Here is a 25,097-nt window from a genome sequence, read left to right as displayed (position 1 = left end):
AAAAAAAAAAAAAAAAAAGTTTATTTTTGAGAGAGAGAGAGAGAGAGCGTGAGCAGGGGAGGGGCAGAGAGAGAGGGAGTCACAGAATTTGAAGTAGGCTCCAGGCTTTGAGCTGTCAGCACAGAGCCCGATGGGGGGCTTGAACTCACCAACCGTGAAATTATGATCTGAGCCGAAGTCAGATGCTTAACCGACTGAGCCACCCAGGCGCCCCTGTGACCTCCATTTCTCGATAGCATATGCTTATAGTATGACATCTTGATTTCTGCTTTTGGACGTTAGCTGTTAAATTCCAACTACAGAAGATAAATCTTGGCTCTTTCACACCTTTCTCACTGTACCTTCCCCATGTAGTCACCAGCGCACGATCGTGCATTTCTTTTTCTCTGTCTTCCAATACGATTATAATTTTTTCCTAGCCCAGCATTTAGTGTGAGCTATGTAACTTGCTATGATTATACTTTTCATAGATCCTTTGGTTTTCTCAGAGTTGATAATTGTCTTGTCACTTGCTTAGTTTTCTATTTACTTATTACTAATCTATAATTTATTATTAGTGTATCTCCACACTTCCTCCAAGTTCTGAAAATCTCTCAATTTCTTAGATATTCTACCAATTTCATCTTCAGAAGAAGTCTTGGTGGAGCTTCTGACCCACCCTAATCTACAATGAAATATCCCTAAACGTATGACATGGCTGTCTTTGGGATCTCTTTACCACCATCCTGACGATGCTCTTACCTTTTGTTAAAGTTCCTTACTTCCTTGACCCTATTTCGTCTTTCCTGGTTTACTCCCTTGTTTTTGTGGAGCATCTTTTCTTATTTTCCTGAGGATATTGATATGATAAGTGATAATATTTGACCTTGACTTGTTTTGTCCTCTGCTTCTTGTATTCCAGGTTTTCCTCAAATATTTATGAGGCTAACATGGCTGGTCTTCTTAAGAATGGAGACTGAAAGGGGCGCCTGGGTGGCTCAGTCGGTTAAGTACCCCGCTTTGTCTCAGGTTACGATCTCACGGTTCATGAGTTCGAGCCCCACATTGGGCTCTGTGCTGACAGTCAAAGCTTGGAGCCTGCTTCAGATTCTGTATCTCTCTCTCTCTCTCTCTCTCTCTACCCCTCCCCTGCTTGCTCTCTCTCTCTCTCTCTCAAATAATAAATAAGAACATTAAAAAAATTTTTTTTTAAAGAGACTGAAAAATTGAGTGAAAGCCTCGTATCCATAGTGAGTTTTGCTAGTCGCACTGTGCACGATCTAGCTGGATTATTTTCTTAGCAGGCCTCCAGCATTATCATCTTTACATCTTTTCCCCCTGAGCTGATAGGATTTTCAAGAGAAATCTCTTTGAGTCATCTGTCTGAGGGTGTAGTCCTGGCTGTTCTAGGAACTGGGTGGGAAGAAGGCCTGAGAGGAATGTGGGGTGGGGGTGGGGGCGGGGGCTGTCTCAGTACTCAATATGTACACTGGCACTTCATCCTGCTGTTTTTCATAATATCCTGCTCTCAACTGTATGTATGACTGATATATGCCCTATTCCAGAGACCCTTCATTTTACTCTTTCCAGAGAAGAAACGTCACAATTTTCTGCCCAGATTGGGAAGGCGCAGGCATTTGCCAGATGGGGTTGGCGTATGACTCTGAGCGTCTGACTGCTTCTCAATTGGACTTTCAAGTAATCTTTCTGGTGTTAGACCTACCTTCACCCGGTTTCCAAGATTTAACCGATTCTGGAGCTTTCTTTAGAGGTCCCCAGGGAAAAGTTACCTCGGTTTATGGTTTTCCCTATCGCTGGTTTTGAATCCAGCTTTCTCGACGCTGCCAGGGCAGTAATCACCTGTCCATATGCTTTCCAGCTTTTACAATTTTATTGCTGGGGCACCTAGGTGGCTCAGTCGGTTAAGCGTCGACTCTTAACTTTGGCTCAGGTCGTGATCTCATGGTTCGTGAGTTCGAGCCCCACATCGGGCTCCATGCTGACGGTGCAGAGTCCACTTGGGATTCTCTCTCTCTCTCGACCTCTCCCCCGCTCATGAGCTCTTTTTCTCTCTCAAAACTAAATAAACTTTATTTATTAAAAATATATATTTTTTTAAGTTTATTTTATTTTGGGAGCGAGAGCAATGGGGTAGGGGAGAGAGAGAGAGAGAGAGGAGAGAGAGCATCCCAAGCAGACACCGCCCTGTCAGCACAGAACCGGAGGCGGGGCTCGAACTCATGAACCGAGAGATACGACTTAGGCTGAAATCAAGAGTCGAACACTTAACTGACTGAGCTGCCCAACAGCTGGTCTAGGGACTCTACTTTGAGAACCATCGACAGAAGCATTAAGTAAATTGGCATGCAGTATTCCATTGCCTGGAATTAAATTTCTATTTGCATCACTTAGGTGGTTTTTTCAAATTTTTTTTTTTTTTTTTAACGTTCATTTATTTTTGAGACAGAGAGAGACAGAGCATGAATGGGGGAGGGTCAGAGAGAGAGGGAGACACAGAATCGGAAGCAGGCTCCAGGCTCTGAGCTGTCAGCACAGAGCCCGATGCGGGGCTCGAACTCACGGACCGTGAGATCATGACCCAAGCCGAAGTCGGACGCTTAACCGACCAAGCCACCCAGGCGCCCCGATGGTTTTTAATTTGCTTCATATTATAGACGGTCCTGCCACAACGTGCCCTGACCTTGAGTCTTTGCATGTTCTAAAAATCATTTCACTAGGACGACAGTCTTGAACTGCTGGCCTGTTTGCCACCAAATAGTTATTGGGTTCCTCCTTTGTGCTAGGGCCTGCTCGAGGCCCTGGGGACCCGGTGACAAGCAAGGTCAGCCACCTGCTTAGATTGTAGTGGGAGGAGCTGGGAAATAAATGCACACATTCATTAAAAAGTTCAGTTACTGATAAATGCTATGAGGAGAGGATTTATAGGAGTTGGAAAAAAGGATTTTGAGGAGTAATTTGGAGAGTTTTATCCAAGAAAGTGAGGTTTTGGGGGGTCGTTCTTAGTCCCGCTTTCTACTTACCCTCCTTCCAGCTTTAAACACCAGCTGCATCATGACGGCTCGGAAATTTCTCTCTCGAGGTTCTTCTCTGAACTACAGATTTTTATGCTCATCTGCCTACTCAACATCTCCATTTGTGCAGTTAGTAGGGCCTTCATTTAACACGTGTAATTCTGAAACCTTAATTTTCTTTCATCAAACTTGCGCTTCTGCCGCCTTCCTTGTCTCAGTAGATGGCATTTCCGTTCTCCTGTTGCTCAGGCCCAAACTCTGAGAATCATCCTTGTCTTCTCTTTTTCTCTCATACTTCGTGTTCAGTCCATCAACAAATCCTTCTGACTCTGCCTTCAAAATATGTCCGGATTCCCACCACTTCTCACCACCTGCCGTGCTGTTGTCCCAGCCCAAGTGCCCGTCATCTCTGTCCTGGCTGGTGTGACCTGTGTCCACTCCTGCCCTCCGACAGCTCCGTTCTTCGTGCGGCAGCTGGAGAGAGCTTTTTAGACACATGAATGGGATCAGGTGGTTTCTCTGTTTGAAACTCTCCAGAAACTCCTCATAATACTCAGAATAATGTCCAAAATACAAAACGTGACCTATCAAGCCCTGCGTGATATTTAAAAAAATATTTTTAAGTGTATATTTATTTATTTTGAGAGAGAGAGCGAGATCAAGCAGGGGAGGGGCAGAGAGAGAGGGAGACAGAGAATCCGCTCCTGACAGCATGGAACCCCGATAGGGGGCTCGAACTCAAAAACCGTGAGATCATCATGACCTGAGCCAAAATCAAGAGCCAGGCACTTCACCAGCTGAGCCACCCAGGCGCCCGTATCGCTTTCTTCCTTATCATTTCCTACCACTTTCCCTTCACGCGGGGTGCTCTCGCCACACTGGCTTCCTTGCTGCTCCTTTGAGTTCACTCCTGCTGATGAACGCAGTGTTCTTCCTGAGCTCCTCAAGACTTCCTGTCTGAACGTATTCACGTCGCCGCTCAGATGCCACCTTCCCCCAGAGGTTTCTTCCACCATCCATGTAAAGTAGCACCTGTCTCTTGTCTTCCCGTCACTTTGTACGCCCCTGCATTGCCATTTTCCTGTGTGGCCCTTACCACCGTCTGTCAGTTGCATTTTTTTTTTTTTCTCCTTAATAACCACCTCCCGTTGCTAGAATGTTAAGTTCCAAGTGATGTGCGACCCTGTTCACTGTTCATTCCCCGGACCTAGAACAGGGGCACAAAGAATGAGACGAGGGAGTGTTGAAGGAAGGAGCGAGGACAGATAACGTCCTGTGGGGAAGGGTGCCTGGAGGATGGGAGTGGGCGGAGGTGCTGTCCTGGCTGGTGTTGCGGAGAGCCCCTCACACAAAAGGGACACGTAGCTTGGGGCCTGGACCAAAGCACTTCCACACTGTTTGCTTTGCTTTGCTCTGCTCTGTAATTGTTTTTCCTTTTACTTATCTGAAAAATTGTTCCAGTTCACTATGAAAACATTCAGGCAGGTCAAGTCCCTCTTTAGAATCTCAGCCCATCCCACTCCCGTAAAGAACCAACAATTGTTAACCTTTTTAGCCAATTTTCTCTAAACCATCATTGCTCTTTTTTGCCAGTTGCTCTTTGCAAAGATCGTATCAATGATAATTTGATTTTAAGATATTGAAAATGCCTCTTCGGATTTTTTTGTGGTTTTTCTTCTTTGCCTGTCCAAATAGTTATTTGCTCTTAAAAAAAAAAAAAAAATCTCCATTTATCTCTTAAGAAACAGCTTCCATCTGTTCTGGATCTCTTGATGGAGTGGAATATTCACTACGAAAGGAGAAGGGGATCGTGAAGATGACAGTGCCGAGGACACTTGCCTTCTGCTACCTGTCACTGCTGTGGCAGAGAGAGACAGTTACTCTCTCAGATCTTTTGAGGTAAGCCGGGCCTCTCGTAGGATGATGTCTTTGCTGATTATCTGTGTGAACGGGGGGGACAGCCTTTGGATATCTTGAATTTGTCAAGGAGGCTTCAATTGAGGAAGAGAACGGAAAGATTGGGTAGCCTGGGTTCCAATTCTGAACTGTAACCCTCCCTGGGCCGGTGGCTCATCTCCTGGGTTTCTTGCTTTATATAAGTGAAATAATGGTATTTACCTTACTCGGTGTGTTGGAAAATTAATTATCTACTGTGAGTAGAATGCTTTGAAGATGAAAAGTAACACTTAAGTACCTGAGTAGTGGTATTAAGTATTTTGCATTTCTAAGAGAGAAGATGAACAGAAGACCTTGATGTTGGCGAATATGGTTACTAGTAGTTACCCCGACGCATACATTGGTGCCGTCAAAAGCTAAAATACAGGTTGTCTGTGTTTATAAGATAAATTGAAAACAAAACTATTAGGAAAACCTGTTAGTAGATGGCCAGTACATTTACATTTTTCAAGATAATTTACAGTGTTTTGTAGTTAATGAGTAAATTAGGGCATTGTGTGTAAGCCTTTCTCATTAAATAGAGGATGTGCCAAAATCATTAGCGTGTTAATATCTCTCTTGCTTTATATATATATTCTATTTTTTTTAAATGTTTATTTATTTTTTTTGAGATGGAGAGAGAGACAGCAGGAGCAGGGGAGGGGCAGAGAGAGAGGGAGACACAGAATCCGAAGCAGGCTCCAGGCTCTGAGCTGTCAACACAGAGCCCGATGCGGGGTTGGAACTCACGGACCGCGAGATCATGACCTGATCCGAAGCTGGACGCTTAACCGACCGAGCCACCCAGGCACCCCCTATATATATATTCTAAACAATAGCATTAGGTTTAATCCGTGTGTAGAGTGATTTTAAGAGCATAGATTTAGAACCAGACTCCTGGGTTTGAATCCTGGCTATGCCACTTATATGTGACCTTGAGTAAATTATTAAATTTTCTTTGCCTCTGTTTCATCACTGGTGAAACGGAGCTAATAATAATAATATCTACCTCACAGAGTTGTAACCACTTCCAGTAATGAGCAGTCCACGAAAAGCACTCACCACAGTGCCTGGCACATAGTAAGAACTCAATGCTAGTCATTATTGTTTCGTTGTCTTCATCACCATCATCGGTACTAGGCCCTTTGATTAAATAAAATGCCTCCAGTAAATGATGATAGTGCCTTTGAGTTTGGCCACATCAACCAAATAACAAGGCTTTTCTCAGGGGTGATTAACTCTGCATGCAGATAGTCCATTATTCAGTGAATTTTACTGTTAAGTTAAAAACCTCACCTTGCTCCATATGCCTTCACTGGGTGATCTCATCTTCTCTCAAGGCTTTAATTACCATCTATATGATGATGACGCCGCCCAAATTTATATCTGCAGCCCAGACTTGTCTAGTGAGGGTCAGACCCGTCTATTCATACATACGGTTGCCTGTTGGACACTACTGGGGTGTCTTTACGGTATCTCAAAATCAGCATGGCGGAAAGAGTTTCGTCTTTCATTCAGCTCTCTCTCCATGTTTTCTTCCTTCGTAAATACCATGCACTCCGTTTCTTCCTATCCAGAAACCTCAGAATCCTTGACTCTTTCCTTTCTCCACGTCTGCAGTCAGTCATTACATCCTGTCAGTCATACTTGAAACCACATTTCTCCCCATCCCCTCTGGAATCCACCTGGATTACTTAGCAACCTCCCAAGGGGATCCCGTGTCTACAGTCTCTCTGTTTTCCTTTCGATAACCCAGAAACAACAATCAAATCACGTCCCTAGAGTTGGATGAAGGGGCTGTCCAACTACCCACTTGGGTAAAGGAGCTGTCCAACTACCCAGTTGGATAAAGGGGCTGTCCAGCTACCCAGTTGAGTAAAGGGGCTGTCCGGCTACCCAGGGCAATCTATAAGGGAGTAACAAGACTGCTAGAGATCTCACAAGATGTAGAAAATAGTACTTACCGGTAATTCTTCTTAGGGAGAATATTATATGTGTTTGGAAGGATGGGGGCAAGATCCTACACATTTGTCTCTCTCCCTCTCCCTCCTTCTTTCTCCCTCCTCCCTCCCCTCCCTTAAAGGAGATTTCTGAAGTACCTTCAAGGAGATTGGATCTAGTTGGCTGGAGGGCTTTTATTTTGCTCTGTGGGACATACAAATTTGGGAACCGAGCCTAATTACCTGGGGCAACAGGAAGGGAGATAGTTACCACTGATCCTCTTTCTCTATTTTTCTCAGAGAAGGAGCTCCAAGTCACAGGTTCTCAAAGTGTGGTCCCTTGACCAGCAGCAACAGCGTCACCTGAGAACTTGTTAGGGATGCAAATTCTAACCAAATTCTAACCCATTCTAACCTTCTGGATCAGAAACTCTGGGGGTAGGGCCTGGTAGCCTCTGTTTTAATAAGCCATCCTGGGGAGTCTCATGGATGCTAAAGCTGGAGAACTACTGCCAAACTTGGAAAAGTATTTAAAGAACATTGATTTGAAGGAAATACATTACTAGCCTGGCCCCAGTACCCATATTTCTTATACTCGTCCTACGTGTCACTGCTTGGTTTAATCCTTTAGCAGCATCCATAGTCCTTAGAATAAATTCATGAATCTTAAGGCAGCCTTTAAAGAAGCCTGCCTACTACCCCAGCGATAACAATAGTAATAAAAATAGCCAACGTGCATTCATTCCACAAATATTTATTGAATACCTACTCGACGTCGGGGTTATTCTAGAGTCTAGACCCTTGAATTACAGTTGTGAGCCATACAGAACAAGTTCCTGCTCTCGTGAAGTTCAAGACCAGAGGAGGAAACAGATGAGCTTTGAAATAAATGAAAAATGATGAGTGAAGTGCTGTGTGGAAGATTGCAGTCAGATGATGGCTACTGTAGACTGGCCATGAGGGAAGGCCTCACTGAGGGCCATGAGGGAAGGCCTCACTGAGAAGCACTCTGAATGGGAGCAGAGCAGCAGTGAGTATCAGAAATGCTAGAACTCCAGGTCGAGGGAGGTCGTCAGTGCCAAGGCCCAAAGCAAGAGCACGGTCTGTGTGATTAAGGAGCAGAGGAGCCCCGTGGGACGGGAGTAAGAATTTGAAGGAGTCGTAGGAGGGTGAGGACAGGGAGATAATAAGCAGGGACCAGATCTTTGTAAGCCAAGGTAGGAGTTTGGGTTTTTTTTAATTGAGGTATAATTCACATACAATAACACTCACCCTTTTAAATGTGCAATTCAGGGGTTTTGAGTATATTTACAAGGTTGTGCAACCATCACCTCTATTTCCAGAGGATAATCGTCACTCTAGAAGGAAACCCCACACTCATTAAGAATTTGGCTTTTAAGTGTGATAGCAGGCCCCTGGAAGATTTTAGCAGGGGAGACGTTTTCTGACCGTTCGGGCAGCTCTGAGGAAAATGGATTCTAGGTAGGCAGAGGTGGAAGCAGAGGGACTGGGAGATCTTTTGCTATATTTCACGCAAGAGACAGTGGTTTGGATTAGGGTGGTGGCAGCAGAAATGGAACAAGGTGCATGGGCTCCGGATGTTTTGCAGGTGGACCCGGCTTGACGCCGATGCATTACTTCTTAAATGATCTGTGATGGAGAACCAATTTGTTAAATTTCCAACCTGTCACAGATTAAAACTTTTGGAAAATACCACCTCCCAATTATAAACAGAGACTCTGTTTTCAGGGAACGTGGTCAGGAGGGGCATATGGGAGGCTTTTGGTCTCTGGCAATTCCTCTGTCAGCTTCCTGGATTGATTCAGACTCTTTTTTTGGAAAAGTTCTATATTTTTCTAAAAGAAAAAAAATTAAAAACCCACAAAACTTGGAAAGAGGTCATGAGCAGCACTCTTATAAATGGTGAAGATTGTTAAAACCCCAGATGGCCAAAACCTGCTCTGTGTGGATGTCTCTGTTTCCCCTGGTCAGGTTTATATTCCTTCCTGTGCTCCTACAGCACTGAGCGTGTGCCTCCGTAGGGCACTGCGGCACTGTCTGTACTGGCTCATCCACAGCCATCTGTCTGTCCTGCTAGGACCACGGTGGGGGCTCTTCAGGTCTTATTCCCTCTGAACTAATCCTCACCTGGGGCTGTCGTAAATGTATTATCCCATAGCGGGGATGACTACATAAATTAAGAATATATTCACATCATGGAATACTACATAGTTATAAAAATGATAAGCATGTAATATGCCCTGTATATAAAAAACCAAGAATGTAGTTCCAAAATAATTGAATACCGATCACTATGCACAAACACTTTTTGTAAATGAAAGAAATGAAGGAACACTAGGTGAGGGTGGTTTTCCCTATAGGGCTGCTCCAAAGAAGCCTGCTTTATCATTAAACTCCACAAAACACCATTTTTTAAAATGTTTATTTGTTTTTGAGAGAGAGAGCGAGAAAGAAAGAGAACACGAGTGGGGGAGGGGCAGAGAGAGGGGGAGACATTGAATCCGAAGCAGGCTCCGAGCTGTCAGCACAGAGCCCGACGTGGGGCTCGAACCCATGAACCGTGGGATCATGACCTGAGCCAAAGTCAGACGCTCAACCGACTGAGCCACCCAGGCACCCCCACAAAGCACCGTTTTTACATACTACTTAATTCTCAACTTTCAGTAGACTAAAAAGTTAAATCACATTTTTAATCTGAAACTAAAGTTGAATCAATATTCTTTAACACATAAAAGGCTAAAAACTAGATGTCAGGTTAGCTCTAGCAACAGCAGAGACTTTGACCCAGAACATTTGTATACTAGTTTATTCCTGTCTTTATCTTATTTTCCTTAACCATTTTCCTATTTTAAAAGTCTAACAGATGCATACGTATATATGGCCCCGGTTGCAAGACCCCAGGCCTCACTCTGCGCTCTTCCCTGCTTTAGTTTTCTCCTTACCATCTTTTCCTACTTGACAGACTGTAGATCCCATTTGTTTGTTTTGTTTGTCCTCTCTTTTCACGGGACGTAAAACTCCTCGGGAACAAGCGTATTTTCCTGTTTTGTTCATTGCTGTGTGCCCACAGCCTCGAATAGTGCTGGGTTTTAGTTCTCGATAAATTTCTGTTGAATTAATGAATGAATTGTAAATAAATATGTGTGTGTATTTATATACATATATAGGTGCGATTTTCTTCAACTCAATAATTTACTCAAGATATTTGGTCAGCTACCGGGTACTGGACATTGGGGTGGAGTGATAAGCAAATGGGCAAGGTCCCTTCCCTTAATTATTTCCAGTGGCAGGTCCTGGTGACAGGAGGGTAGACAAGGGAACTGTTCTAATGAGGCAAATGGGTCCAGGAAGGTCTCCCTGAGGAAGTGATTTAAAAGAGCAGATGCTGGGGCGCCCGGGTGGCTCAGTCGGTTGAATGTCCGACTTCAGCTCATGATCTCACAGCTCGTGAGTTCGAGCCCCGTGTCGCGCTCTGTGCTGACAGTTCAGAGCCTGGAGCCTGCTTCCGATTCTGGGTCTCCCTCCCTCTCTCTCTGCCTTCTCCCGCTCATGCTGTCTCCCTCTGTCTCTCAAAAATAAACAAACATTAAAAAAAAAAACGTAAAAGAGCAGATGCTAATCCTGTGAGGGGAGCGAGGGGTAGAAGGATGCCGTGTCTGCAAGCCTGGTGGTGAGTTGACAAGTAGGACGCATACTTCTTAGAAAGACTTAATCTATTTAGAAGCTTAAGATATCATTAGATAATTGGCTAAATGCTTTCTCCACACGTGGGCACAGAGAATCGTTGATATTTTCAGGTTGATCATCTTGTGGCAGAAACGACGTTCTCAACTGAGTCTTACCTTGCCTTTGAAATACGATGTTTTCGGCCCTTTTGTCTACTTTGCGAAATCAGTACGTACTCCTTACTGAAGCTTTCTTTTCCAAAATACAGATTTGTTGAAGAGGGACATATTCCTTACATAAATGCTTTTCAGCATTTTCCAGAAGAGATGAAATTATATGGGCGTGACAAAGGAATCTTTGCTATAGAGGCAAGTTATTTTCTTTTTTTACTTGCTGGTCACTAATAAGACACAAAAACAGTATGGTGATTTGTATTCCTTTCCTGACTTACTGTTTGGTGTCGGGAGTTTTTTAAAAAGTGGCATCTAGTTTTTGTTCTGCCCGTTTGTCATAATTTATTTTCCTCACGTGGTTTCTTCTAATCCTTTAGGGTATCCTGAAAAGACAGCTATAGTGTGAGGTGTGCATACTGCCAATGGGTATATTGTTAAGACTGAACTTTACAAGTGTTATGTAGAGACCTTTAGGTAATCTCAAGTTAAAAAAATGTTTTTTGTTATTTGCATACTATGTTGCTTTTGAGAAAAAGAGAAGAAAGTTATTATCTTGTTTCAAGAGGTGCAATTTTCAGTCCTTTGCTTATTAGTCTTTTTCTAGATCCGTCTTCAGATGTCTCCGGTGGAAGGGCTTCTGTCCCTTTAATTAGCAGTCTTTATCACTGTTTATAGTGCTCAGATTATCTTCTCTCTGTTCTTCATCAGAAGGTTTGCAGGATCCTAACTATAACTATCATCCTCTGTTTACCCGCTTAAGGAATGACTGTTACAGCCTTCCCAACCTTCACCACCTTACATCGTCTGTGGTTTCATTCAAGAGACGTTTGTGATCCTTACTAAACCCCTGCATAAGTCTGGTTCACTGTCAACCCAATTTTACATCTCAGCAAACAGCTCGGGGAGACAGAACGAATGCCAAGGCCAAACAGTCGGCAGTCTCCGGCTTGGAGCTACCGAACTTGCAGCCTCTTCCTCGCTGTGTCACCTTGGGCTCTGTTCGCCTGCCGCTCTGCCCTCCTTTTTACGCTGGTTCTTCAAAACACCGAAGTAGGTGCTATGAAAACACAATTATATAAAGTACTGATTTTGAAGCGTTGAGCCAGAAGTGACTGGATGATTGGAAATGCAGAGAAACAAGCTTGCACAAGACCGTAACATTTTACATCTGCATTGAATTTAGAATATTGGTCACTACGAGTGATCTGCGGGGAACATTAGAGCTTTGAACCAGAAATGGCTTCACTTTCAGAACCAGTTGTGCAGGAGCAGGTCCCGTAGATTTAAAGAGAGGAAGCAAGTTTGGAGGCGGGTTCCCCGTGCTGCCTCTGTGTCCTCACCGTTTATTCCATCTCCGGGAGAGAGGAGACGAGTCCCTCGTGCACTTGGACTTGCGGTGGTGTGCGTCCACGGGCAGCACAAGGAAGGGGGGTTTGGTTGCAGCCAGCACTGAACCTGGAAGAGACAAAGAAGAAATAATAATAGTGGTAGCACTTATTATGTACCAGGCCCCGTTTTACATATTTTATGAACTCCTTGATTATTCAGGCCAATCCTGTGAAGTGCATGTTATTATTACCCTGATTTTACAGATGAGGAAATTGAGGCACAGAGCCATTAGGCAACTTGCCTGGCACTCTCACTCTGACCGTAGTCCAGCATGGCCAAGGCAGCCTTAGTTTGGAGCGAGACAAATGTGGGCCCCCGCCACGCAGGGAGCACTGGATGAGAAGCGGGGACAGGAAGTGGAAGTAGGTCATCGAGGCAGCGAAGAAGCTCCGGGCTGGTTGCCAAAACCGAGAGGTGGCCCTGTGGTGGAGATGGCACCCGAAACCGGAAGGCAGGGGATAGGGGGTCTGACGGGAGGATGACCTGCGCTGGAAGTGCCCGTGTGGGTCACGTGTCCTGGCACAAAGCACAGGCTGGCCGGCCAGAGTGGCCTTCCTGACAGATGGATCTTTATGAAAAGGCACGTTAGTCTGTTTCTCCGACTGGGCAGGGTTGTGATCACGTATTTTTATTTTTAATTTAAACAAGTTTTGCGTTTGAGTACAGTTGACGTACGGTGTGACATTAGCGTCAGGTATGCAGCGTGGTGATTCGTCACGTCTGCCGCCGTCCGTCACCATACGGCGCTATCGCATTTTTTCCTTAACGTTTATTTTTGAGAGAGACAGAGACAGAGCTTGAGCGGGGGAGGGGCAGAGAGAGAGGGGGACACAGAACCCGAAGCAGGCTCCAGGCGCGAGCTGTCAGCACAGAGCCCCATGCGGGGCTCGAACTCACGGACCGTGAGGCCATGACCTGAGCCGAAGTCAGAGGCCCAACCGACTGAGCCATCCGGGCGCCCCGTTACAGCACCATTACAATATCACCGGCTGTAGTCCCTATGCTGCACGTTTTCTTCCTGTGACTTATTCATTCCGTGACTGGAGGGTTGTGGTAATTTATTTAGAGGACTGGGGACAAGAGGACACATCCTGTTTTTCCAGTCCGCACTCCGGACCCCAGCTAATTTGCCAGAGGTGTGGTGGAGCGACTGAACTTGAGTAAAGTCAGGGAGATATTTACAAAGTAGAAGATGTTCCTACCACCTTAGGAGCCCTGTTTGTCTCAAGTTTTTAGTTTCAGAACTAGCCTGCACTCAAGGTTGATCGGTTTTTCATCTTTTGTTGTTGTTGTTGTTAACGTTTATTTATTTTTGAGAGAGAGAGAACACAAGCAGGGGAGGGGCAGAGAGGGAGGGAGACAGAATCCGAGCTGTCAGCACAGAGCCCAGCGTGGGACTCGAACCCACGAACCTCAGGTCATGATCTCACAGTTCGTGGGTTTGAGCCCCGTGTCAGGCTCTGAGCTCTCAGAGCCTGCTTTGGATTCTGTGTCTCTGCCCCTCTCCTGCTTGTTCTCTCTGTCTCTCACTCAAAAGTAAATAAATAAACATCAAAAAAATAATTGATTTGAAAATCTGTATAATTCATTAATTAGTAATTTCAAATTTAACTGCTAAAAAATTGTTCATGGTTAGTTATCTGAGCCTCGTTCAAGTGTTCCCTGAAAGGAAAAGACATTTAGCTCGGTAATTCTCAGTCTGTGTCTTTATATTTGTGTGGTTTTTCTAGAGGGACCAATGGAACTCAGCATTTTTGCATTAATCGCCCCAGTGTAGTCTTGGGTAATAAAAAATTATCTCTCTCTTTCCCTCCCTTCTTTCCACCTACCCCCCGCTTCTCCCCTCCTTCCCCTTCCTCTCCCTTTCTGTCTCGTCTTCCTTAATCTTCAGTATGTTCTGTGTCTTACATCCTAACTGACTGGGCTTTAACCTGATTTCTCAGAACCATTCACCACTCAAGTTATATCGATAATGTTGCTTGGTTGAGGTTATTTGTACTTTTTGCTAGTGCCTAAAATTATTTACTTGTATTTAACTCCTTAACCACATCGTAAGCTTCTTAGAAATAGACACTGGGATCTTTTATGTGGATCATGAAATATTAAAACTGGAGGGAAATTTATAGATCACTGAGTCCACTTTTCTTAGTTTTTCAGTAAGGAAACAGGCCTAAGAAAAGATGTGATTTGGGAAGAAGTAAACACCTACTTCATTAGGGTTTTCGTGAGGATTATTTGACATAATATATTCAAGGTGCAGGTGAATCACAGACGTCGAAATGGACACACCTTCTAGGTCTCAGGATGGAAAAGCTTTTCCTCTGAGGAGAAGATGAAGAGTTATCCTCACGCTACTGGGCGGGAAAAAACATCATTTTTGGAAATTAAAATTTTCATCTTAAAACTCTGTTAAAAATAAATAAAACAAAACCCACTTTGAATATGCACATTTCTACGTTTTCTGAAAGGAGGTGCCAGGAAGTTCATGGATATGATTCTTGCTTTTCAGTATAGTGTTTTCTAATTTTGGTTACCATAAATGCAGCTTCTTGCAGAGGATATTGCTTCCTGGGCTGAGTTTATATGCTTGGGAGTGGTGGCTAACCAGTAATTTCCTTTTGAGTTTAGAAATTTGGTTTCACTTTATACTCACAGAGACACTCAAACTTCACTCCATAAAAAATAATTATTTTGAAAAGTATATACCTTGTCCTTTCGAATAGTAATAGATCCCCTTGTTGCCAAATGTGCAACTGCACAAGAGTGACATAGGGCACTGCAAGAGTGACATAGGGCACACAATCAAGAAACTGCTGTTGTCATAGCCAGTGTGGCTTACGTTTCCCAGAAGACCGGCTTAAGCCTTTAGCTAAGTAAGAGTGGCTTTGCCCTCATAGGCAGTGGGGGAAGGATTGCCTGCGACTGTTAGAGCCACGTTTATATCTGCTGGTGATTCGGGTTTTCAGCCTGAAATAATATGTTGTCACTATTGTATCAAATCTAGACTGTTCTCTGCGCCTCCTAAGTTTTTATAATTTGAGACTTAATAAATATTTTGTAAATTAAGAAGCAAAATGAGGGGATCCTGGGTGGCTCACTCAGTTAAGGGTCTAACTTAAGGCTCAGGTCATGATCTCACGGTTCGTGGGTTCGAGCCCCATGTCCGACCCTGTGCTGACAGCTCAGAGCCCGGAGCCTGCTTCAGATTCTGTGTCTCCCTCTCTCTCTTCCCCATCCCCCACTCGCTTCTGTCTCTCTCTCAAAAAATAAACATTAAAAAAATTTTTTTAAAAGAAGCAAAATGAGTTAATGTTTACTTGCATGTTTTACTTTTACTCTGAGACTAATTTTTGCTCATCCTATCAGTTACCGTGAGAGGCATATTTAAATCTAAAACCATGATGACCACCTTTTCTTTCATGTTCTATCAGTTTTTGCTTCAAGTATTTTGGAGCTCAGGTACTAGGTGCATAACAACTAGGATATTTTGCCTTGACGAATTGACTCTTTTCACTATGTAACGTCCTTTCTCCCACCCCTCCCACCCCTGATAATAATTGCTTTCATATCTACCTTGTTCAGTGTTAATATAGCCAGTTCAATTTTTTAAAAAAATTATTTGCCTAATATATCTTAAACAAATTTTTTAACCTCTCTACATCTTTATTTTTAAAGTGGCTTCTGGGGCACCTGGGTGGCTCAGTCAGTTAAGCACCCGACTTCGGCTCAGGTCATGATCTTGCGTGGTTTGTGGGTTTGAGCCCTGTGTCAGTCTCTGCGCTGACATCTCGGAGCCTGGAGCCTGCTTTGGATTCTGTCTCTCCCTGTCTCTCTACCCCTGCCCTGCTCACGCTCTGTCTCTCTCTCTCTCAGAAATAAATATTAAAAACAAACAAACAAAAATAAATAAAGTGGCTTCTTGGGGAGTGCCTGGATGGGTCACTTGGTTGGGCATCCAGCTCTTTATCCAGGCTCAGGTCATGATCACACAGTTGTGGGACTGAGCCCTACATCTGGCTCTGTGCTGAGCTCGGAGCCTGGTTAGGAGTCTCTCCCTCCCTCTTCCGCTGCCCCTCCCCTGCTTGTGCGCGCCCTCTCCCCCCCCCTCTCTCTCTCTCTCTCTCTCTCTCTCTCTCTCTCTCTCTCCCTCCCATGCATGCTCATGCCTGCTGGCGCTTTAAAAAAAAAAAAAATTAAAGTGGCTTCCCGGTAGACAGTATGTGGTGGTCTTGATTTTTTTTATGTAGTCTGATATTCTCTGCCTTATAATTACATGTTTTTAAAATAACTCTATGTTTAGACCGTTGACATTTAATGTAATTATAAATATGATTGGGTTTAAATCTACTATCTTGCTGTTATTTGTCCCAGCTGGTTTTTATTTTTTTCCTTGTTCTCCTGCCTTCTTTGAACTGACTTTTTTTTTTTTTTTATGATTCTATTCTCCACCATCAGTGTATTAACTGTAGCTCTGTGGGCTTTGTATGTGTGAGATTGTTCTAGAACTCCTAATACTCATCTTCAGCTTCTCACAGTCCACCTCAAGGACGAGTGCACCGCTACATGTGTTGAACTTCCCTGCTCCCATTCTCTGGTGTCCAGCGTACTTTCTTATTTTAAGTTTATTTATTTATTTTGAGAGAGAGCGAGCGCTGGAGGGGCAGAGAGAGAGAGAGAGGGAGAGAGAGGATCCCAAGCAGGCTCTGCACTGTCAGCACAGAACCTGACGCAGGGCTCGATCCCATGAACCGTGACCTGAGCCAAAACCAAGAGTTGGTTGCTTAACCAGCTGAGACCCCCCAGGCGCCCCCGTGTTTTCATTTCCTGTGCGTGTATACCCAGAAATGGAATTGACGGATCATATGGTAGTTATAGTTTTAGCTTTTCGAGGAACCTCCGTGCTATTTTTCTTAGTGGCTGCACCAAATTACATTCCCACCAACAGTGCACAAGTGTTCCCTTTTCTTCCACAATCTCGCCAACATCTGTTACCTCGTCTTTTTGATAGTAACCATTCTAACAGGTGTGAGGTGACGTCTCCTTGTGGTTGTAGTTTGTATTAGTTTTAGTTTGATGATTAGTGATGTTGAGCACCTGTTCATGTACCTGGTGTTCACTGGTATATCTTCTTTGGAAAAATGTCTATTCAGTTCCTCTGCTCCCTTTTTAATCAGATTTTTTTGTTTATGCTATGAAAGTATGTGAGTTCTTTATGTTTTTTTGGATATTAACCCCTCATCAGATACAGGATTTGCAAATATTTTTTCCCCATTCCATAGCTTGCCTTTTCACTTTGTTGGTGGTTACCTTTGTCGTGTAGAAGCTTCTTAGTTTAATGTAGTCCTACTTGTTTATTTTTGCACCTTTTTTTTTTTTTTTGGAGGGGTTTGTCAAACCCAAAAAATCATTGCCAAGATTGAAGTCAAAGAGCTTACCCTTTATGTTTTCTTCTAGGAGTTTCATGATTTCAGGTCTTAAATTTAAGTCTTTCATCCATTTTGAGTTGAGTTTTGTGTATGGCGTTAAATAGTGGTCCAGTTTCCTTCTTTTGCATGTGGCTTCCCAATTTTCCCAGCACCATTTATTGAAGACACTGTCCTTTCCCCATAGATATTCTTGGCTCCTTTGTTGTAAATTAATTGACCGTATATGCACGGGTTTATTTCTGGGCCTTCTATTCTGTTCCTTTGATGTGTGTGTCTGTCTTTATGCCAATACCGTACTGTTTTGATTACTATAGTTTTGTTACATAGTTTGAAATCAGAACGCGTGATGCCTTCAGCTTTGTTCTTATTTCTAAAGATTGTTTTTGCCTACTTGGCATCTTGTGTGGTTCCATACAAATTTTAGGATTGTTTCTTTCTATTTCAGTGAAAAACGACATTGGAATTTTGATACGAATTGCATTAAATCTGTAGGTTGCTTCGGGTATGTGGACATTTTGGCGGTAGCGATCCTTCTACCCCACTTGCACAGAATATCTTTCCATTTATTTGTGTCTTCAGTTTCTTTCATCAGTGTCTTATAGTTTTCAGTGTACAGGACTCGTTTCTTTCTGATGGTTTTCTGTTAGTGTATAGAAGCACAACTGTTTTTCATATATTGATTTTGTATCCTGCAATTTGCTGAATTTCTTTACTCGTTCTAATAGTTTTTTGGTGGAAGCTTTAGGGTTTTCTATATATAGTACCATGTCGTCTGCAAATAGAGGTGGCTTTACTTCTTCCTTTCTGATCTGATGCAATTTCTTTCTTTTTCCTGCCTAATTGTTTTAGCTAGGACTTCTAATATAATGTGAAATAGAAGTGGTGAGAGCGGGCATCCTTGTCTTGTTCCTGATCTTAGAGGAAAAGGCTTTAGCTTTTCATCGTTGAGTATGCCGTTAGCTGTGGGTTTGTCATATATAGGCCTGCCTGATTTCTGATTCTTGTCTTTCCCATTCTTTATGTAATGTGTCTTTTTTCCTCTAGCTGCTTTTTAAGATTTTCTTTTTATCACTTTTTTTCATCAGTTGGATTACGACGTGCCTTGGCGTGGTTTTCTTTACGTTTCTTATGCTTGAGGTTCATTGACCTTAGATCTGTGGGTGTATAGTTTGCATCAAATTTGGAATTTTTCCCTTCATTATTTCTTTACATCTTTTTTTTCTGCCCTCCCCTTGATTTTTTTCTTGGATGCCAGTTCCATGTTAGACCACTTAATATTGTCCACAGCTCACTAAGGCTTCTGGCTCTTGGTCTATTTGTTTGTTTGGTTTTTATATCTTCTTTCCCAGTGTGTTTGCTTTGGATATGGTCATGTCTCCAAATTCCCTGATCTTTACTTCTTGAATGTCTAATCTGCTGTTAAACCCAATGAGTGTGGCTCTGATTTCAGAACCTTCTTATTTTCATTTCTAGAAATTTCACTTCAGTTTTGTTTTTTCCATTTCCCTTGTTATGCTTGTTTTCTTTTACGTCCTTGAGTATATCACCAGTATTTATAGTAGATATTTTAAGGTTCTTGTCTACTTATTCTATTGTCTCTGTTATTGCTGGGTCTGTTTCTATTGATTGGTTTGTCTCTTGATTGTGTGTCATATTTTCCTTCTTTTCATGCCTGGTAACTTTTGACTGGATGCAGACATTGTGAATTTTATGTTGTTGAATACTGGATCTTTGTCTTGGTGTATAATTAGGTAATTTAGAGATCAGTTTGATCCTTTAGAAGCTTGTTTTTAAGCTTTTTCATTGCTGGTCTAAGGCCTTTATTCTGGGACTAACCTAACCCTGCTACTATGGTATACTCCCTCAGAAAGTTCTATCCAATACTCCCAGTATTATGAAGTCTTCCTACTGCAGCTGGTGCCTTGTATGAGCTCTGGGAATTATTTGGATTCATTGGAAAAAATCCAGTGATTTCTCCCCCGACACCCTTCCATCCCCGCCCCACCGGCCTTGGGTTTTTCCTCACACATGCATGAATCAGCACTCAGCCAAAGACTTGAGAGGACCTCTTTGCAGATCTCCAGAGTTCTCTCTGTGTGTGGTTTTATCCTCGCTGGTACTCTGCCTGCAAATTATCGCCACCTCAGCTTTCGGGAGCACCAGTCTCTGTCTCCTCAACTCAGCAAGACCGCAGGGCTCTGTCTCACTCCCCACTCCCTGCACCACAGCTTGGAGACCGCCTCCAGGCAGTGAACCGGGCCTTTCACTTCTCTTCTTTCAGGGATTATAGTCCTATGCTTCTTGTGTCCATTGCCTGAAACTGTTATTTCATGGATTTTTCTACTTCCGTGTTTATGGTGGAAAGTCAATTCCCATTGTATTTAATCCTTGGTGAGGGGAAATGGAAGTATGCCAGATACTAATCTGTAGACATTTATAAGTAGACTCAGTAGTCAAATGTGTTTTAGATGAGCGTTACCTAAAAAAATTCTTACTTGAATGCCTAAAGTATCTTACTGCTCATTCATTCTTGGATTTTTAAATAAAATTATAATTTCTATTCATGAATGTTATGACTAGTATGATCTTTGTTTAAAAATTTTCACCCAGCTGGACTGTGTTATTGGAAGGTCACGGTTATAGGCTTTTGTTGACACAAAATACTTGCCCTAGAAATAATCTCTTTTGTTGACTGTTTTTAAGTTACTCTTGAGTGAGGGGACGGGGTAAGATAGGGGAGTAATTTCTTAGAGATTTTGGTGGAAAGTGTAAACATAAAAATAATATGAGATTATGTCTTGGTAGCAATAACCATTGTACTTTGCCTTTTTTGCTCATATTGAGAACATTTTTTTGGAAAACTTTTTATTTTGGAAGAATTTTAGATTTACAGAAAAGTTGCAAAAACAAAAATAGTACAAAGAACACCCATGGATCCTCAACTTCTGTTAACATTTTATCCCACTTGTTTTATCATTTGTGCTGTTCTCACTGTCTGTCTAGCTACCTATCTATGCAATTTTATATCTGAATCATTGAGGGTAAGTTATATCTATCATGGCCCATTACCCCTAAATATTTTAGTGTATATTTTCTAAGAAGAGAGATATTCTTTTACATAACTACAATTTAGTTAACTCTTCATTTTTCTAAGAACTGAACCAGACAATATGTCACGGTTTATTTATTTGTTTTTATTTTTTATTTGTTTTTAATTTTTTTAATGTTTATTTATATTAAAGAGAGACAGAGTGTGAGCAGGGGAAGGGTAGAGAGACAGAGACAGAATGTGAAGCAAGCTGCAGGCTCCAAGCTGTCAGCACAGAGCCCGACGCGAGGCTCGAACTCATAAGCAGTGAGATCATGACCTGAGCCGAAGTCTGATGTTTCACTGACTGAGCCACCCACCCAGTGGGTTTAAATAAAGAACCCACTAGTTCTTTATTTAAAAAAAATTTTTTTTAATGTTTATTTATTTGTTTATTTTTAAGCAAGAGAGAGCAAGCATGAAAGGGGGAGGGGCAGAGAGCGAGGTTGAGAGAGAGAATCCCAAGCGGGCTCCGTGCTGTCAGCACAGAACCTGATGTGGGGCTCAATCCCACAGCATAATCACGACCTGAGCCAAAATCAAGAAACGCTTAACCAACTAAGCCACCCAAGCACCCTGTACTTGGCTAGTTCTTTATTGATGGAGTTTTGTATTTGGTGATAAAAGGCTAAAGAAGGCAGCTAGGTAATGAAAAAAACAAAGCAAACAAAACTAGAAACAATCTAAATGTCAACAGGAAAATGGATAAAAAGTGACAGTCACACACTGGTATATTAAATAGCTACAGCCACAAGCAACATGAATGAATGTAAAAAACATTCTATTGAGTATCAAAGGCAAGATTCAGAAAACTACACATAGTGTGATGCCATTTGCACTAAGTCAAAAAGAAGGTAAAATAAATATATTTATTTAAGTATGTTTATGTGTATGATATTACTTTTTTAAAAAGTAAGTTTGAGGGGCGCCTGGGTGGCTCAGTCAGTTAGGCGTCCGACTTCGGCTCAGGTCATGATCTCGCAGTTTGTGGGTTCGAGCCCCGCGTCGTGCTCTGTGCTGACAGCTCGGAGCCTGGAGCCTGCTTCGGATTCTGTGTCTCCCTCTCTCTCTGCCCCTCCCCCACTCGCTCGCTCTCTCTCTCTCTCTCTCTCTCTCTCTCTCTCAAAAATAAATAAAGCTTAAAAAAAATTTAAAAAAAAGTAAGTTTGTGATGAGCAACTTCAGGATACTAGTTATGCCTCTAGAGGGAGGGGAGGCAGTGGAAGGGGAGGGAAGGAATATACTGGTAGATACAACGGTGTTGGTGATTTTCTAGTTCTTAAGTCAGGTAGTGGATTCATGGGTGTTGTTTTTATTATCAGGCTTCAAGATTACAAATATGTTACATGTATTCTTTTGTATTTTTCAGATTTTAAAGGCAGCTGGAGGGTTGTCCAAATAGAATTTCTCAAATAGGAATAAAAGGCAATATGGGATACATGGGTTTGTTTGTATGTGTCCTGCATCCCCGACTATTCTTTGAGCCATATTTAATGCTTCTATTATTTTTTATCCATAAGACCTAATATAATTCCGTATACATGGTAAGGATTCAGTCTTTGTTTATTGATTAAATGATTTGAAATAGCTAAAACCGGAATACGTTTAAATACCTTATTTTCAGGGGATTTCAAATTGATCTGTTGGGGAGTTTTTTCCACCCAAGTAGGAAACTTTCAGATGTATTTATTACATAAAATATGAGGAGGCCATTAAATAGTGGCATTTGGTGAAAAAAAAATAAGAAAGCATTCTACTAATGTTTTAGCAATAAGTGTATGACGGACATAACTTTGATGTATAAACAAGGACATCGAAAATGCCAGTTATGGGTGTGTCAGTATCACTCATGAAAACCAGTGCGTGAGATAAATAATCTTACCAGTTAATTCGTGCTATTCACCAATATACTGAAACCAATAATGAATTACTTTGGTCAGAAAAGACATGTGTGAGGCTACACTGAGGACCCTTCTTTTTGGAAAGTCATCCTTCATATTTGCTGTGTGAAACTAGTGACTTACGTGGATTATCTGTGATTTAGTTTGATCCTCGGCCGGTACCCCCGGTACCCAGCATGCTTGGCCCAGGTCTCCCCTCATCGCTAGTTCCCAGGAGAAGAGAAATGGTACCCAGGTTTTACACGTCGGGTGTAAGGTCGGTCTGCTGTAGAAATAATCACATAACCCTTCCAGAATCAAACTGAAATAATTTTGGGATCCTCTACTTTTCAGAATACTGGCTTTTTAACCTTCTTTAGTACACATATGTGAAATTTGAACATTAGCTGCTTTGCAGCAATCAGGAGAATATTTGGAGAACAGACACATCTTAAGAAGGAGGACTCCAACAGGTTTTCCCCTGCTCTCATCCTGGGCCCATAACAGATTGCTATTTTCCATTTACTTGGCGAGCCCTCATTGGTTATCGGTTCGTAAATTTGTATTTGTTCGTAAGGCCTGTCTTTGTGCAAGTTGACGACATAATTCTAAAATAGTCCCATCCCCCAGACCAAGACCCTGTTTCACATAAAGTAATGTGTTCACCACAAACTTCCAGACTAGACTTTGAACAGAAAAAAGTCTTTTACGTTAGTACATGGTAGATTTACAACCACTTAGCAGACTAAAAATGCAAAGTGAACCGTTTTGTGAATCATATTACCCGTGGAAATCATTTCAGCCTTCCTCCTTCAACGATATGTTCCTGCGTTTGTCGTTACTTCTGACATTACTTCTATTTCTTATTAGTGTTTCTCTGTAATGGAAAGTCTTGTTTTAAGTTTGGATTAACAGGTGCATGTAGCATTAGCTTTTTCTCGGCTGAATCTTTGCTTCAAAACAACCATAATAAGTAAGGGTGAGGCACTGTACTCTTTTTTTTTTTTTTTTTTTTTTTTTTTAATAGCGAAGCAGGAAGTTCACCTCTGACAGGGTATTGTAATCAGGTTTATCACCAGAGCCTGCTGTTGGGTAACAGAAACTCTAGCTTGTCCTTACCTGTCTGGAGGCATTGCTTCATGAAGGAAAATAAACTCACTGGAATATTTGTGAAATTTAATAAAATGCTTTCCCAGGCACTTTGTTTTTAGCGCATGCTAGAAGAATTTCTAATAGCTTTGTGGCCTTTTAAAAAACATATTAACCTTGCGATTTCTTATTCTTGTAATTAAGTGAATTTGTATCCCTCTGGAAGCCCTACGTAGCACAATTGCTATACCTTTGAGATGCATCTTCGGCCACATCTGGCAATACGTCGCATTCCCTCTCTCCTGTCCCCTCCTTTTTCAAGAAAAAGGGGGCAGGTTTGGGATGTCTTCAGATGACTGTTTATTTAATTGACGGACAGCTTTTCTTCATTGTACGCTTTGCCTTTGCTCACAAAAGTGCATTCACTGTTCCATGGTATGTTGAAACTTTTCAATGGAAATGGCTTTTGGTTAACAAAGGAAGCATTTTCCTTCGTCCTTCCACGTCTTAGCTTTCTCCAGTAAGTCTTGGCTCCTTCGGCAGCTGTACCTCCACCAGCAACGACAAAAGGTGCAATTGTTCTAGGAGATGGCGTTGGAGATAATGCCAGTGTTTTGTGTGTGGGCTGCCGGGGACTGTTTCTTCTTCTGTGTTTGGTTTTGTTTTGTTTTTGTTATTCTAGACAGTTGAGCACACCTTAAAAACAAACCACCACTCCCCAAAAGAGCTTTAAAGACCCTTAAACCTTCAACCTAGGTGACCTCTTTTTCTCCATTAAGTTGTTCCGTTGACCTTTAAGTGGGCCCCTGTGTCCCCATAATGACAAATCTGGCGGAACTCAAACCAGGGGGAACAGAATCCAGAACCCAGAGACGGTCGATGTGGTTTGTTTTCTTTCTCCGAGCCGGAGACTTGGAGCACCTGACTCTTCCTGCCGTCACCCTCCCTGAAGAGCAAAGCTCAGAAGAGGTGAAGGTGTGCGAGTTAAGTTTTAGTGTTTCACACCGTCTCCTTTTGCTGAGTTGTGATTCCCAACTCCAGGTAGATAGGCTTTTCCTCTGATTTATTTAATAAATTTAGAGATAACCTCCTCCTCCTTTTTCTGCTTCTGCCTCTTCTGCTGTATGTTTGACTTACGTTTCTGGAGCACGGTGCTGATTCAAAGCATTGTTTACTTCTAGAAAAAGTCTCTCAGTTCTCCCGGTGGAATAAGCTAAACTGTAGTCTCTTCCAGGGACACCCTCTCGAGGCAGAGCCCCAAATAATCAGATCGCCGCTTGAACTGGAGCTGGGCCTAGACATACCTGTCTCTGTTATACTGTTTATTCTGCAGAGGACTTGGAGACAGGAGGGTGGTCCATCTTTTCTGCACTGCTTTTCCTTATTTTTCTAGATGTTAAACCCACAGACCGGTTTCTACACAGAGAGTATGTCATACCCATGTTCTTCTGCTGTGCTCCTTGACAGTGTTTCTAAATC

The 25,097-nt window shown here is 42.5% G+C and overlaps 1 protein-coding gene across 3 annotated transcripts in view; it reads left to right on the top strand.

Annotated features, from left to right (window-relative positions):
- Positions 1-25,097, top strand: part of TAF1B (TATA-box binding protein associated factor, RNA polymerase I subunit B) — a 67,701-nt gene that overhangs the window by 18,809 nt on the left and 23,795 nt on the right. For 2 of the 3 annotated variants that reach the window (XM_049652535.1, XM_049652534.1), the window contains exons 7-8: positions 4,754-4,910; positions 10,842-10,941. In XM_049652535.1, coding sequence (XP_049508492.1) covers positions 4,754-4,910; positions 10,842-10,941 — 257 coding nt within the window. Of the gene's footprint in view, positions 1-4,753; positions 4,911-10,841; positions 10,942-24,482; positions 24,660-25,097 lie in introns of those variants that run through there. The other variant, XM_049652536.1, reaches the window with a different exon arrangement.

The sequence above is a fragment of the Panthera uncia genome, assembly GCF_023721935.1.
Source record: "Panthera uncia isolate 11264 chromosome A3 unlocalized genomic scaffold, Puncia_PCG_1.0 HiC_scaffold_12, whole genome shotgun sequence".
NCBI classification, from domain to species: Eukaryota; Metazoa; Chordata; class Mammalia; order Carnivora; family Felidae; genus Panthera; species Panthera uncia.
Note: the sequence above shows the minus strand (reverse complement) of the source record. Positions and strands in the feature narration are given on the sequence as shown.